A 15,798-nucleotide genomic window follows, 5' to 3' on the forward strand; every position below is an offset into this window, starting at 1 on the left:
CTTATAAACTAATTTATACGTTCTTGGTTTTGGATCATTGTAAACTTTGTGTTTAACATAATTTCAATTTGTGATTAGTGGTTTTATTGGTAAGTAAGACATATATATGAAAAATGTCTAATTCTTTTAGCTTTCATTTTGTTAGTAAGATTCAGTTTGGACCACATTACATAGTGGTTTCATGTATTTCTTGGATGGATAGATTAATTATATAGGATGGATAGATTTTAGTTTGGACACATTACAAATTTGTAAACTTTGTGTTTCATAGAATTTCAGTTTGTGTTTACCATAAGATTTTATTATATAAATTGTTGCTTCAATTTCAATTTTGTGATGTCTGGTTTTGTTAGTAAGATTTCATAATTAATTCAAATTTCAAGTTTATCTTAAGATTTCTTTATATAATTATGATATGCAGTTATATATATTATTTGAAAATCTATTTACAAAATGCAAGAAAAATTCTTATTAAATGTTATTTATTTTGTATAATATTTAGAGACCTGTGAGATTTAATTCAATAAAAAAAAAATTACATGTATTAATATGAGAAATGTTTCAGTATATGCACAAAAAAAAAATATTTTCAAACATTACAAATGTTAATCTAACCAAACATAGTATTAATTTATACCCAATAATCATTTCAAGGGTATTTAAGTCAATTATATATTTGGTATTCATTCATTACTACTAACCAAACATAGTAATCATTTATAAATGATATTATAACCAAACAGTTATAATTTATACTTAGTAATCTTTCAAATAATCTATCTTAGTGGTAATCTTTCATTTTTAGTAATAAAATATTCTCTAAACCAAACGCCCCTTGATGCGTTCTTTCTGGAAGAAGTAAATAATTGTAGTTTTATTAATATTGTGGTAAATATTTTCATCTACCTCAAATCTACCCTATCTAAATATTAATGAAAAAATGAATTCTCTTCTTATTAATGAATTAATTATTAAATATTTTAAAATTTTTTAATGAAGGCGTTTTCATTACAGTTGATGAGTTGTGCATGCATGCATGCACACGTCCACGCACTCATGGAGAATGATGCACATTTAGGGTTTTCATGCATCCCTTCAGATTATAACGCGCCCTTCCATGCACCGTGGCACCCTTTTCACGTCTACTGCACCCGCACCTTTCACACACCCCTTCAGCATCGCCGTACCCTTTTACTGCACCTGCACCTTTCACACACCCCTTCAGCATCGTCGTACCCTTTTACTGCACCCGCACCTTTCACACACCCCTTCAGCATCGCCGTACCCTTTTACTGCACCCGCACCTTTCACACACCCCTTCAGCATCGCCACACCCTTTCACGCACCTCTTCACCATTGTCGCATATTTCCATGCACCCCTTCAGAGTTTTACACACCCCCTCTACACTTTCGCATATTTTCACACCCATTTAGAAAAATGCACCGTTTTGAGAAAACGCCCACCTTTACATGTATTACTATGAGAAATGTTTGAGTATATGCACAAAAAAAAAAAATATTTTCAAACATTACAAATGTTAATCTAACCAAACATAGTATTAATTTATACCCAATAATCCTTTCAAGGGTATTTAAGTCAATTATATATTTGGTATTCATTCATTACTACTAACCAAACATAGTAATTATTTATAAATGATATTATAACCAAACAGTCATAATTTATACTCAGTAATCTTTCAAATAATCTATCTTAGTGGTAATCTTTCATTTTTAGTAATAAAATATTCTCTAAACCAAACGCCCCTTGAGGCGTTCTTTCTGGAAGAAGTAAAAAATTGTAGTTTTATTAATATTGCGGTAAATATTTTCATCTACCTCAAATCTACCCTATCTAAATATTAATGAAAAAATGAATTCTCTTCTTATTAATGAATTAATTATTAAATCTTTTAAAACTTTTTAATGAAGGCGTTTTCATTACAGATGATGAGTTATGCATGCTTGCATGCACACGTCCACGCACTCATGGAGAATGATGCACATTTAGGGTTTTCATGCATCCCTTCAAATTATAACGCGCCCTTCCATGCACCGTGGCACCCTTTTCACGCACCCCTTCAGCGTTGTCGTACTCTTCTATTGCACCCGCACCTTTCACACATCCCTTCAGCATCGTCGTACCCTTTTACTGCACCCACACCTTTCACACACCCCTTCAGCATCGTCGTACCCTTTTACTGCACCCGCACCTTTCACACACCCCTTCAGCATCGCCGCACCCTTTCACGCACCTCTTCACCATTGTCGCACATTTCCACCCTTCAGAGTTTCACACACCCCCTTTACACTTTCGCACATTTTCACACCCATTCAGAAAAATGCACCGTTTTGAGAAAACGCCCACCTTTCACTCATTTTTGCACTATTTCGAATAGATGAGCACCCTTTCTCTCTCGACACAACCCACACATCCTGATATCATTTTGTAAATGTGTAAAAGTATATAACTATCCATTATTATATCTTGTTTTCATCTTATTTTCATCTGTAGATTTTATTCATTACAAAAAACTTAATTTTAATGCATATCATCTAAAATGTAAGCAATTAATCGATAAAAAGCTACGGTAAACACTGAGAAATCAAATAATGGGTATTTTTGGAATGACAAATATGATTTGCTTAAAAAAGTAAAAGGTAAGAATTCCTGTCGAAAAAGGTTTACGTGGCAAATCGGCTACCTATTTTAATTAATTTTCCCACTGACCGGGGAATTTTGTTTGTTTAGTTCAATTAATTATCAATATGCTATTATTTTCTAATAAATTATTACTATCCTTGAATGCATGTTGGTAGCGTAGTAAATGTAAAACAATGTAATAAAGTTATTGCAAACTAAATCAAATTTATCAAGGAACAATGTCGTTTACAATGAAAAAGAAATATTAACTAAATGTAGTGTTTTATGACAACCATGTGGCAATATTGTTTAACTATTGATAAAATTCTTATGTAACGAGAGGAGTACAAAAAATTGTTGAGTGGTGTTGGCAACATTCCATCATAAGTATAAGAATTATTGTAAAGGTATGTAGAAAAGAGAAATAGATGAAGCTCTCCTTCAACCTTATGACATTGTTATACTTCTTCATCATCTTATTATTGTTACCCCACTTAATTTCCACAAGTCCAAATTGTAGTCCTCGACTTCAAACTCATTGTACAAATTGTTGTTGGTGGTGAGACTATAAGGTAATATAGGTATGTTTGGTGTGAGTAAAGAGCTCAAGCTATGTGTTTAGCATAGTTTTTTGAGGATTGGTGATAAAGCATTTGGAAGAGCTAAATTGATTCAGTTTGGTGAGAATAGCAGTGGTAAGGTCTTGTAGTTTGGCGAGGGAATAGGCTACAACAAAAGATTTTTGGTTAAACATTTTAGTAGAAACTTGAATGAATTTCTAAGTCTACATAAGAAAAAATTAATAGTCTGATCTTCCCAAATTTTAGGCCTATGATATAACTCAACAAATGCATCAATATATTTTTGTAAAAAACTTACCTGTCTCATGTTCCTCATATCCATCAGAGCATCAAAACGAGAGTTCAGTCCTCTAATTAAACTCTTGAGCTCATTAATGGATTCTCTTATCAATGATTATTTTTTTTAATTTAAGTCTTTGTATCAATTGTGAAAATTCTTGCACAAACTCTTGATTTCGAGTTCTAATTGCCATGGATAAGAATCACCAGCTCTGATATCAAGTAATGTGGACTGAATTAAAATTGAAGAAGAGGAGAAGAAGAAGAAGAAGAAGCAGAAAATTGATTAAGAGATTTAAAAACTTATAAATTTAAACAAATGGAGAAAAGTATCATAAAAGAGAAAACATTTAAAAGAGAGTTTCATCTATTTCTTTTTTCAACGAACTTTTACAATAAATCTCATATTTACAATGAAATGTGTTGACTGAACTAAAATTAAAGAAGAAAAATAAGCGAAAAATCGATTTAAAGATTTAAAACTTAGAAATTCAACAAAAGGAGAAGACATTTAGAAAGAGAATTTCATCTATTTCCTTTCCTTTTTAAATAGATTTCTATGATAATTTTCATGCTTATAATGGAATGTTGGCAACACCTCAATAGCTAAAGTAAGAGAAACCTAAGCATCTTAAAATTGTTGAATAATGTCAACAATGCTTCACAAATTTCCATGCCCATCATTAACAAACCAAATAAATCATTATTACTAATGTCATCCTCATCTATCAAGTCCCCAACAATCCCAACATACTCTGATTTCATTTCTCACAAACGAAGCAGAAAACCCTATCTTCCACATTGGCCCTCAAGCCCAAAACTCTACAGAACTTAGTTTTGAGGAACCTCTCTGAATTAAACACAATACATCTCTTTCTTCCTCTCTTATGCCCACTCAAAACACTTGATCACTCTCACAGCATAATTACACTTGATAACACCATCAACATCAGATTTTGATTTAATTAAAATGGCATCATGGGGGTTAATATACTCTTTCCAGTGTTCCTCTTGAGTTTCCTCATGTTTATACATTGATGGTGCAACCCAAGCTAGGTATATTCCTGCCCTCAACTTCCTGTGGATCACAAGCAGCAAAATCTTGCCATCACAAGTCCAATTTATTTTGTACCTTGAACAATGAAACAAATCAAAAGCTTGACTTGGATACAATAACTGAAAATTTGCAAATTTTGTTACCATTGTCAAAACACCATGCTCCAACGCAAATCAAATTTGACTCTCATGAACATCTTCATGAGCTACAAACATGTTTAAGACATTTCTTGACAACAAATAAGCATAAGAAATTTCCATTCCACCTCTAGTATCCACCACAACTCTTGTTCGACCACCTCATGTAATATTAGCCTCCATATAAGAGGACTAATTCAAGTATTCATTGTCAAAAATATATTAGACTTATAAGTGTAGAAATTGAAACTCATATTATACAAAACTAATTTACTTATGTTAAACTCCAATCCACACACTTATATAATATTCACTTTACTCAATTTTATTAGATATGAAATTCTTTTTCTTTATATTTAAGTCACCAATACTTCCGCTCAAGTACGACCACTATAAAGTGTTAGACTTTCCATTTGACTCAATCAGTTTTTGGTTTGTGTTAAGGCTTAATTCATAATACACTCAACCAAAAACTGATTAAGTCAAACAACCGGTCTAACAATTTATAATGGTTACATTTAAGGAATGATGTAAGAGACTAAAGTCCCACATTTAATAGATATAATATATAATATATAAGTGTGTGAATTAAATTTTAACATAACTTAATTAGTTTTATATAATATAAATTTCAATCTCCATATTTATAGGTTTAATATATTTTCAACATTCATCAGCTTTATGTATAAATTGCGTACCACCACTTATCCCTATATCGAGTTTGTGTTTTGGCATCTCTTATAGTCAACTAATTTTATAAGAGGAGTGTTGCTGTACCATTTTTCATCTCGACTTATGGGCCACATAATTTGCTGCTTGTAGCCTTTTGGAGGCAAAACCAAGCAATTCAATCCAAATATGGTACCTTGATAATGTCGCTTGTATTTTTGCCTTTTATCCGTGGACTTCCATAGTTTAAAATGTATCCAGACATGGCTTAGTCTCCTTCATGTCCTTGGAATGCATGGAAAACCCCTTAATCAGAGGGAGAAGAATATCCTTGTAATTGAATGTGTAGACTGAACTCAGTTAAAGAAAGAAAAGAAGAAGCAGCGAAAAATTGATTCAGAGATTTAAAAACTTAGAAACTCACCAAAGAGAGAACATCAGAAAAAAGATGACATTTAGGAGAGTTTCATTAATTATTTCTTCAATTTTAGTTCAGTCCACATCAAAAGCATAGGCTACAAACATTTTCTTAGTTTTGAAAATTTTCAAAATTTTTAATTATACATTTTTATCTATTTTTTGAAAACCCATAAATGATAGTACAGTATACAAATAGTACAGATTTTCCAAGTTAACTTAGAGAATATAAACAAAAACACCCTTCCTTAATAAATGGGTTCAAATTGAGATGATAACCAAGAACAAGAACAAGAACTGATAGACCAAATGGTGACAAAATCCATGGAAATTGATATCTACAATGACAATGACAACAACTATTACATTAGATGGGTCAACTACTTTTGTTTCAATCACTCAAACACTGGTTCTTCATCCCAAACTGAAAACTTTTTCTGAGTTAGAGAAGATGAGAGATGTGAGATGTCACTGTTTCTGTGCAACAATCATCAAAGCAAAAATTTATCCTCATCATCATCAAAACAGTAGACATACCTTCCAACAAAAGCAAAAAAGATTAATGTATCAGTGAGAGCTTAAAGATTCACCTGTCAGCAACTCTTTTTTTTTTTTTAATGTACTATCTTGTTCCCTGACTCTATGAAAGATTTGTTCAGTCAGTAGCTTTAGTTGTTGATTCATTTACTACAAAGGCGTCAGCTAGATTGAAGTTCAAATTGTTTCTCATAGTTCTGCTTCTCCCGACTTCACCATCGCCTTTTCTCATCATTGCAGCAAACTCGGCATAATCTATTGTCCCATCCTGTAATAAGAATGTGGTCAGCAATAAAGTTAGTGGTTGTATGCTGGAAAAGGGTATTATGTAATGGACTAACAAAAGGTCGGCGAGTAATTCTTCTAAAGAGAGGGAGGGAGCCCTAATCAATATATTTAAAGAACATTACTACCAAATTGATAGTTCAATGTAAACCCAATTTTTATGTCAAATAAAGAAAAAAGAATGTTAAATGCCACAAAATCAGCGTTTCAAGGGTTGATAAGAAGCAAATGCATCACAAACAAAATTTACTGATAACCAAAACTAACTTTAACTTCCTACCTACAACAGAACTAGTATTTGCTACTTGCTCTGGCCTGTAAAGTAGCAGCCACCATTTGATTGACAATCATCTATGCTGTGCTCAGTAAACCTAAATCACTGAGGTTCAGTTTAAAATTATGTGTTGAAAAATAGACATAGAAATACTGAAATAGAAGGCTAAAATGAGATTACTCAAAAATCCACCAATCCTTATTACCAGTTCATCAAGCTCTAAACTAGAGACTATTACCAAACCCTCGAGGGCACAACCTTGATAGTAACAAATGTTGCGGGACACTACTATATAAATGGTTTTTGCATTGATAATCCTCCTTCAAAATCGGAAGTCAAGTTGGGGAAAGTAGGCCAAGAAATAAGATCCAACCTACAATGTTCTATATGTAACAATTAGTATAAGGTATTCATATTAACAAACTTACCCACAAAAGCCCCTTAATCCTTCGCCATATGCTAGAGAACAACTAAATCAACAACAACAGCCCTCTGATTCTCACTCTTCTTCTAAGACTAGGAAAAAAAAAAATGACAGTAAGGGCATCAATTATCGTCTCACATTGAGCTTATCACCCACCATACCTCCACTCAGTCCATCCTCATTAGCTGGGGATTCGGCAAGAATTGTATAACTTAGACCTTGACCTTTTTTTCCAAACTAGGATTTAATGCTACTTCTGCGACTTAGATTGATTATAGCAAAAAGAACCAAAAAAAAAAAAAAAAACCAAAATCCATCATCCTTCCTTACATGTTCATTAGTAGATGGTCCTAAGTGAGAGTTGAATCCCTAACCTCTTGTTTAAACCAAATTCCTTAACCACTCAAACCAACCCTTTGAAGTTAGAAAGGAAAAGTTAATTGGTAGGCCAAAAAGAGACTGACATTAATTGATTCTCCAATGTATCACTTCATAGTATTGTTTCCATCCAAGGAATCTCTACAGAACTCCTCAGTTTCTACAGAACTGTGACAGGGTTAGCTCAAAACAATAACAAATATAATTTATGGATTCCTAGGATATGTATGGAGTAATGGAAACAAATTGAAGAATTGGAAATTGCTATTAATCAAAGGAAGAATCACTTGCACAATATGAATCCGAAATTGTAAAGAGTCAATTAAGATGACACTCCCTTCAGTATGCATTGAAGTTACTAATAATAAACAAGTGTAAACAAAATTGACATAATCAAATCCACAAGAAATTACACACAAAAGTGTGGTTGCAAATACGGCAACAATGAAACAAAAGATAGCCATCTCACTGCAAACTTTAATTTTATTCAACATTTTCTTCAAAATCAGAAACTAAAATAATGATTTGAGAACTTCCAATATTCATAACACAACTGAAGCACATAAAACCAATAGAATGGAAAATGGACAGTAAAATGATGTCTTGACAAGAATTTTCTTTTCTTCACATATCACTATTGATAAACCACCCATCCAAGAATATAAAGCTGTTTTATAAAGACTTACAACTGCAAACAAATTGCCCACGGAAAAGAATCTTAGGAACCAAATTGATTAAATTATAGTCACAAAACTCTAATAGAGAAAAGATATCTCCCAGTTAAACATTCCTGAACTAAGTGATAACCTCCCATAACATGATCTAATCTATATTTCACAAAATTCCCTTTAAAACAATTTTATAAGGCTCACTTAATCAATGGATAAGAACATAGTCCAAGCTAAAATCAGAAGATAGCAAAAATAGACTGGAGGCAAAGAAAATGTCATAGTAGTATACTATAATCATTGAGGGCTAATGTGCAGATAAAATACTTACATTGTCTTGATCAATTTCTTTGATTATTTCATCCAGTTGAGCATCACCAAGACCAAACTCTTGGCAAGCCTGTTGAAGCTCATCAATGGTTATGTAACCACTACCATCTTTGTCAAAATAGGTGAAGGCTGCAATTAAATTCTCTTCTCTCTCTATCTTGTTTAAGTGCAAGGTAGCAGCAATGAATTCATGATATTCTAGCGTTCCGTCATTGTCCATATCAGCCTGCCAAAGTTCCACACACAAGAATTTAGTGAATCCAATGTGGTTATGTCGTAAGTAACAGATGAGAGAATTACACTCAATCTATCAGAAAAAGTTAAAACTACCACTTTCTTTAGAGACAAATTATGAAGATATATTTACCGCTTCCATAAGAGTCTCAATTTCAGATTCCATCAGTTGAGAACCCACGCTTCTCAAACCAGCCTTAAGTTCCTCGAGTGATATTGTCCCACTGTTGTCTGTGTCAATCATTTTGAACAGCTCTTTCAGACCACCAATTTCTTCTTCCGAAAGTCTTTCTGCTATGACCTGCAAAGTGTTTTTCCAGCAGCAGAAATGAATGAACAAATCTTATAACTACAAATAAAATATAAAATTGCCGATCATGAAAACAGAAAAACCAATATAGAAAAAAAAAACACAGAAGCTAATTATTAAGAAACTTGTATTGCGACCAACAGAAATTATAAGGACTGCTAACTTGTCAATAAAGAGGCTTTTGGCTAAGCACAATAACTGCCTTCAAGACCACATGTATCTAAGAACAACCAAATAATTTGAGAATGCATGCCCGGTTAGAATCTAAAAATTAAGACTTGCAGAAATATGATGTTAGCTGATAAATAGTAGAGCTATATCATAGAATATGCTAAAAGGTTCTTAAAAGACCAAACAACTTTTAATTCTACATCACAAGGAAAATCCAAATGAAGGGAATAAAAAGAAAAAAGGATTTATTTTTGGTATCTAGAATTCTGCCAACCTGTGTAATAAGTTCACCAAGTTCTAAATTATTGTCAGAACCAAACATGGTAATCAAGAAATTTGCAGATATAACATTCCAAGTGGCCTCTCGAGGATTAAACCATGCCATTCAACACATCACTGGGATAAGAGACAATGAAAATTTGAGACCATAAAAATGATACTAATAATTGACATACCAACTTTCTCAAAAAATATGGTAACACTGCCATTCTTAATTCAGAAATTAATCTCTTGCTGCGCGAGATACATTTTTGTATCCATTTTTTAGGTAATCGTTGCCCCTAACTTTCAAAAATTGTTCAGACACTAAACCTACATTTAAGGTTTTATGAATATCAACATGTTTATGTGCAGCACTATCATTAATCTATATTAAAAACTCTTATTTAAAATCACCTTTACAGTCAAAAGTAAATAATCTCAATGCTAAAGTTATTTTTACTCCAAAAACATGTGAAAGATTACTTGTGTCAGGTATAATTCTGTCATCATTTACCTATATCTTTGAGTCCACCCTTTCTTACCAGGACTAGTTTCAAAGGAAGTTCTCTCACCTCCTAACAGTATGTCATTTAGATGTTAATAGAAATCAGTAAGCGAGTAAGAAAAAAATGATAAAATTGTTAATGTAACATACACGCAGAGCCATCTTTTTCAGTTTGTTCATTGCTGAGAAGTGCTTCAAGCGTGACAAAACAGCAGAATCCAATGGTTTATCAGGAGCAAGTGTGTCATCCACAATCCATGGGTGACCTGAAACATAAAACAAACCCCCATTAAGATTTCTGCAGACAAAAGAGCAAGCCATAGCTATGACATGTTATACCACAGCCCCACAAGCACATTATAGTTTCTCTAGGATAATAAATATCAGATGACTAACATAGAACTTCATGAGCAGTAATTCGTTTCTTTGGATCCCTCTCAAGCATCTTTTTAGTCAAATCTTTGGCACTGTCTGAAATGTTGGGCCATGGATCAGATTGAAAATCTAGTTTGCCTTGCAAAATCTGTTTGAAGATTCCTGATTCAGTTTCTGCAAATATTGGAGAAAGAACATAGATGTATCTTTTATACAACACAAGAATAAGGTAAAAGATACAAGCTGCAAAAGTGTAACTTCTGATAAAAAGATAATTTTCTCATTACGTCAGTTACCTGCCCAAAAAGGTGGAACTCCACTTAATAAGATGTAAAGGATAACACCGGCACTCCACACATCTATTTCAGGACCATAATGCTTAAGCAAAACCTCAGGTGCCACATAATAGGGGCTTCCAACCACATCAGATAAATATTGTCCTGGAGGAAAAAGAAAAAGTAGCCAGGAAATCACAAATGATGCATACCATAATGAAACCAAGAAGATTTGCAAACAGAAGGTGTGTGGCAGGCTATCTTCTGAAAAAGCTTATAGAATTCCTAAAATAACAAACTGAATTTTAAAATAAAGGTTGGATCTCAATACTTTTAATAAAAAAATCTGTTTGATATAGCATCAAAACTTTGTTTTCAAAAAAAAAAAAAAATCATTTTCATGATCAAGTTTTACTTAGTTTTTAGGCGTGTTTTCTCAAAACATATCGAAGGTAACAAATATATCTCAAGAAATCAATAACAGAACTAGAAACAGTCCACCACAGTTCTCACAAATCCGAAAGAACCAAATGATCAATTAAAAAATCTTTCACAGAAAAACGTAGATAGACAAAATTAAAGCAACCCATCACCTGAAATGACCAATAATAAAAAAAAACTTCAAATAAAAAACAACCCAACAACCTGGCTTATAAAAAACAGACAATCCAAAGTCCGTAGCTTTAAGCTTCGCATCATCACCCGGAGTATCAAACAAGAAATTCTCAGGTTTAAGATCTCTATGCATAACCCCAAGCGAATGACACCCCTGCACAACACTGACAATCGTCTTAATCAACTTAGCGGCTTCCCTCTCACTGTAATGCCCCTTGGCCACAATACGATCAAACAGCTCACCGCCGGCGCAGAGCTCCATCACCAAGTGCACAAACACAGGATCCTCATAGGTCCCCTTAATCCGCACGACGTTGGGGTGCTCGGACAAGTGGTGCATGATCTGAATTTCCCGCCACACATCGTCGTAATCCTCGCGGCAAATGAGCTTCCGTTTGGGAATGGATTTGCAGGCGTACTGTTGGTTGGTTTGTTTGTGGATACATAAATACGTCGTCCCGAATTGGCCCTGGCCGAGCTTCTTCCCGAGGAGGTAATGGTCCCGTAAGCGCGGCGTCTGGTAGGGGAGGACCGTGATGGAGGGCTTGGTGGAGGAGGACTGTGACTGTGAGGGTTTCATTTAGGAATTTTTGAAAATGCAGGTGGAAAGAAAGAAGGAAAGAAAGAAAATGGAACTGGAGCGCTTGACTCTTGGAAGATAGTGAAAATAAAATAGAAAACGTGATGATTGATTGGGAGAAAATATTGACTGGGGCAGGGCACAGCAGAGGTGGGTATCGCCTCAGATTCTCTGCGATGTCATCTGTTTTTTGTTTTTATTTTATTTTCTTCTTAATCAGAATAGGATAGAGTAGGCTAGGCTCCACCACCCATCCCCATGTTATCTATCAACTGTCCTTTTCTTTATCTTTTTTAAATAAATATATTTTCTTGTTCTTCCGTCAATTCTATTAGGAATTTTTCCATGTTAACCATTTTTTTTATATTGTCATGCAGCTAGACCTAGCTAGTATCGACCTTTTCTTGCTTAGACGACGGATATTCAAATTCACATGAATAAAGATTGAAGATTTTATTTGAGATCTCAAACAATTTAAGAAACTATGATTGATCCTGTTTTAAAAATAGGATACACATGTAGAATCATTTCTTGCTTGCCCACAAAAAATGCCCCCCATATATATTGTATGCTAACCCATCACACCCAAGTTACATTACATTATTGGCTAAACGACTATTTCCCACCCAAGGTATACTGTAATGTCAAGTTTCTCCTTTTTATCTTTGATAATATCATTCTATGAGCAGTTAAAATTAACGACAATAAGGTAAAATCGTCATTTTCTCTATAATATTAAAAATAAACTAAAATATAATCTATTTTTGCCCCCCTAAACTTTAAAAACTAAAAGTTTCCCTCAACCTAAGTTTTAAAAAAGACAATTTCACCATAGGGTTTCATTTTGAAATGTTCGACGTCATCTCCGGCTCCATTGCCAATGGTCTCTCCCTCTTGAAGCATCCTCTTTCTTCGGCGGTCTCTTTCCTCCCATTTGGATGTCTAATCAGCGGTGGAAGACGAAGCTCTTCGTCTTCCCAGACTGGGCGAAAAGCTCTCGAAGCTCTTTGTCTTCCACTGCTCCTCCGACGTTGATCGAGCGTCCAAATAGGAGGAAAGAGACCGTCGGAGGGAGAGGATGCTTCGAGAGGGAGAGGCCGCCAGCAATGGAGCCAGAGATGACGTCGGGGATTTCAAAACGAAACCCTAGAGTGAAACTGCCATTTTTTAAAACTTAGGTTGGAGGGAACTTTTAGTTTTTAAAGTTTAGGGGGGCAAAAAGAGATAAAATTTCAAGGGATTAGAGTTCCGTTAATTTTAACTGCTCATGAGTGGGTATTTGGTATTATCGAAGATAAAGGAAAGAAACTTGACATTGCAGCATACCTTGGGTGGGAAATAGTCCTTTGGCCTACATTATTTACTAAAATAGTATTATATGCATAATTTTGTGTACAAATAATAATATATCAATATATAATTAAATAGTTATAAATTTAAGATAAAATAATATCTAATTATATAATAATATATCTGTAACATCCCTCCCCAGAAGTACTACCCATCGAAGGAGAAATGTTACGAATTAATATTCGAAGCGTCTATTTTTTTTTCTTTTTTAAAAATACTTTAAAATAAATACATCATTAAAAGTGTTTAGGAAGCATTCCAAGAAAACTGAAAATTTGGAAACGAACAAAAGATATATATACTCATATGAAAACTCATCTGAAAGCATCTGAAAATAGGGAGTAATCATATGCAACTGTACCATAACCTTAAAAAGTCAAAAGTCGATAAGAACATGCCACTGTATGCATGTAATATAAACCAGAGATAACCTGCTCCAGTCGGATCTACCTACGCTGACCTGACCCTGCCTCGCAGCTACCTCGATCACCTGTACCTGCAATCAGGAAAGAAAAGGGAGTGAGTGATAAGAACACTCAGTAAGGGGAAAGAATCAAGTAAACTATCCTTCTTTTTCCTGTTCTAACTCACTTTTGGGACTCAACCTCACATCTTAACCTCTATAAGAGATTGAGGGGGTAATTTAGTTCACTCTTTACTATTTGGGTCATACTTTGTCCCATCTGGTGTTTATTTGATACTTTCTGGAAGCTAACTATAGGGATTTGGCACTTTTCTAAGCTTAAGCTCTTTTTTTCTTTCACTACATTATTTCTGAATCTGAATTGAGTTCTACTGCGAGTATGCTCTACTGCGAACGGACCCTACTGGGGGTCTATGTCCTACTACAGACGTGTCCTACTGCGGACGTGCCCTACTGCGGGCGGTGTAGTGTAAAGTGCCCCCTCATAGTTTATAGTATGCATGCGAGTCTTATATCTTACTAATTTTGCTTCCATTTAAATTTATTCATAACTCACCAGACATTACTCTTGGGACGACCCCTAAATCTTGAGTCCCAACCTTTTCTTGCTTTTCTTTCTTTTCTTTTTCTCTCCTTTTTTTTTTCCTTTCCTTTCCTTTCCTTTCCTTTCTTTTCTTTCTTTTCCTTTCCGAAACTGTGAAATATTGTTCACAACCCTGTTCATTTAACAGGGCAGCCTTCTTTTTCATACAATTTCATAGTCCAAACGGTTCCTAATTCATACAAGCTATATATCGTTGAAAAGAGGATTCAAAGAGCTTTCTAACAAGCTATAATAGCACTCATAATTCATTCAATCAGGCAGTCAAAACAGTAGATAAAGTCAGTGGCAAAAACTGCCTCCTCTGTTTATTTGATAAAACAGTCCTTGTGGTTCATGCAATATTTAACAATCCCAATGATTCCCAATTCATGCAAACTATATATCACTGAAAAGATAATTCAAAGAAATTTCCAACGAGATATAATAGCACTCATAATTCCATATATAAGACAGTCAAAACGTGAGATAAACTCAGTAACAAAACTGCCTCCTCTGTTTATTTAGTAAACCAGTCCTTTCGGTTCATACAAATCTTTAATAGTCCAAATAATCTCTAATTCATACAAGCTATATATCATTGGAAAGAGGATTCAAAGAGCGTTCCAACAAGATATAATAGCACTCATAATTCATCAAATAAGGCAGCCAAAACATAGGACGAACTCAGTGGCAAAAACTGTAAATATTATACAACTTTCTGCCATGAACAAAATCATATACATAGACATCCCAAATGGCAAAACAATATTCCTCAACATCAAAATCATCATTTATAACATAGATTCAAGGAACCAAAGGCCTAAAACATGTCACATATCAAGGATGATATCCCTTACCTTGTTTCAAGCCAAATCTTTGCAAGTTGGTTTCCTCCTCTTTGTTTTGCTTCCTTTATCACCAAGACAACGTTAAATCAATACCAAAACACACTAAAATATCCACATAACATGCATATAAACATAGATGAAAGGGAAAGGAAGGAGATCTTTGGTTACCAAAGCTTCCCAAATGCATTCTTTTCTTTCTTCTCTTCCAACCTCCTTCAAATCCTTCCTTTTTCTTCAAGAAAGCAAAGAAAAAGCTTGAAGAATGGTGGCTGCTGGAATATGGACGGAAATGATGGAAAAAATGGGATGAGATGCCTTTTTTTGACTTTACTCTCCCTTTATCTAAGCTTTATCTCTTTTTTTCTCTTTCTCTTCTTTTTTTTTTCTTTTTGTATTTATTTACATATATATATTTATATAAATGCTGTTAGAATATGCCCTAAAAACCAATCGCTTTAATTGGTTTTAAGGGTTGTATATCTTGCATATACATTATTAATAAAAGAAAAGTTCTGTTATACTTCACATGTTTTCAACGTCACTTATATATATATAATATATATATATATATATATATATATATATAT

General features: G+C 33.9%; 1 protein-coding gene across 3 annotated transcripts; it reads right to left on the minus strand.

Moving 5' to 3' along the window:
- Positions 1-5,980: 5,980 nt before the first annotated feature.
- Positions 5,981-12,102, minus strand: LOC123229506 (calcium-dependent protein kinase 11-like). 3 transcript variants are annotated; one of them, XR_006504890.1, is made up of 9 exons: positions 11,457-12,102; positions 10,833-10,976; positions 10,558-10,710; positions 10,312-10,427; positions 9,048-9,215; positions 8,682-8,906; positions 6,887-6,977; positions 6,375-6,589; positions 5,981-6,261 (listed from the first exon to the last, which is right to left on the minus strand). XR_006504890.1 is itself a non-coding variant. In XM_044655365.1 (7 exons), exons 1-7 carry the CDS (start codon positions 12,004-12,006, stop codon positions 6,440-6,442), a joined length of 1,506 nt encoding a protein of 501 aa, XP_044511300.1. In that variant the 5' UTR covers positions 12,007-12,097; the 3' UTR covers positions 5,981-6,439. The 3 variants fall into 3 exon arrangements, 1 of the variants encoding a protein (XP_044511300.1); XR_006504891.1 differs by having other exon boundaries at positions 6,887-6,985; XM_044655365.1 differs by lacking the exon at positions 6,887-6,977 and having other exon boundaries at positions 5,981-6,589; positions 11,457-12,097.
- Between the last annotated feature and the right edge of the window lie 3,696 nt (positions 12,103-15,798).

The sequence above is a fragment of the Mangifera indica genome, chromosome 11, assembly GCF_011075055.1.
Source record: "Mangifera indica cultivar Alphonso chromosome 11, CATAS_Mindica_2.1, whole genome shotgun sequence".
In the NCBI taxonomy this organism is placed as follows: Eukaryota; Viridiplantae; Streptophyta; class Magnoliopsida; order Sapindales; family Anacardiaceae; genus Mangifera; species Mangifera indica.

Excerpts from the sequence above, each read along its gene's own strand:
- LOC123229506 (XM_044655365.1), bottom strand. The coding sequence starts at position 12,006 with ATGAAACCCTCACAGTCACAGTCCTCCTCCACCAAGCCCTCCATCACG. Across the intron at positions 10,711-10,832 it reads AGTTCCACCTTTTTGGGCAG|AAACTGAATCAGGAATCTTC; the intron begins GTAACTGACGTA and ends CAATATTTGCAG. Across the intron at positions 8,907-9,047 it reads TTGAGACTCTTATGGAAGCG|GCTGATATGGACAATGACGG; the intron begins GTAAATATATCT and ends GAACTTTGGCAG.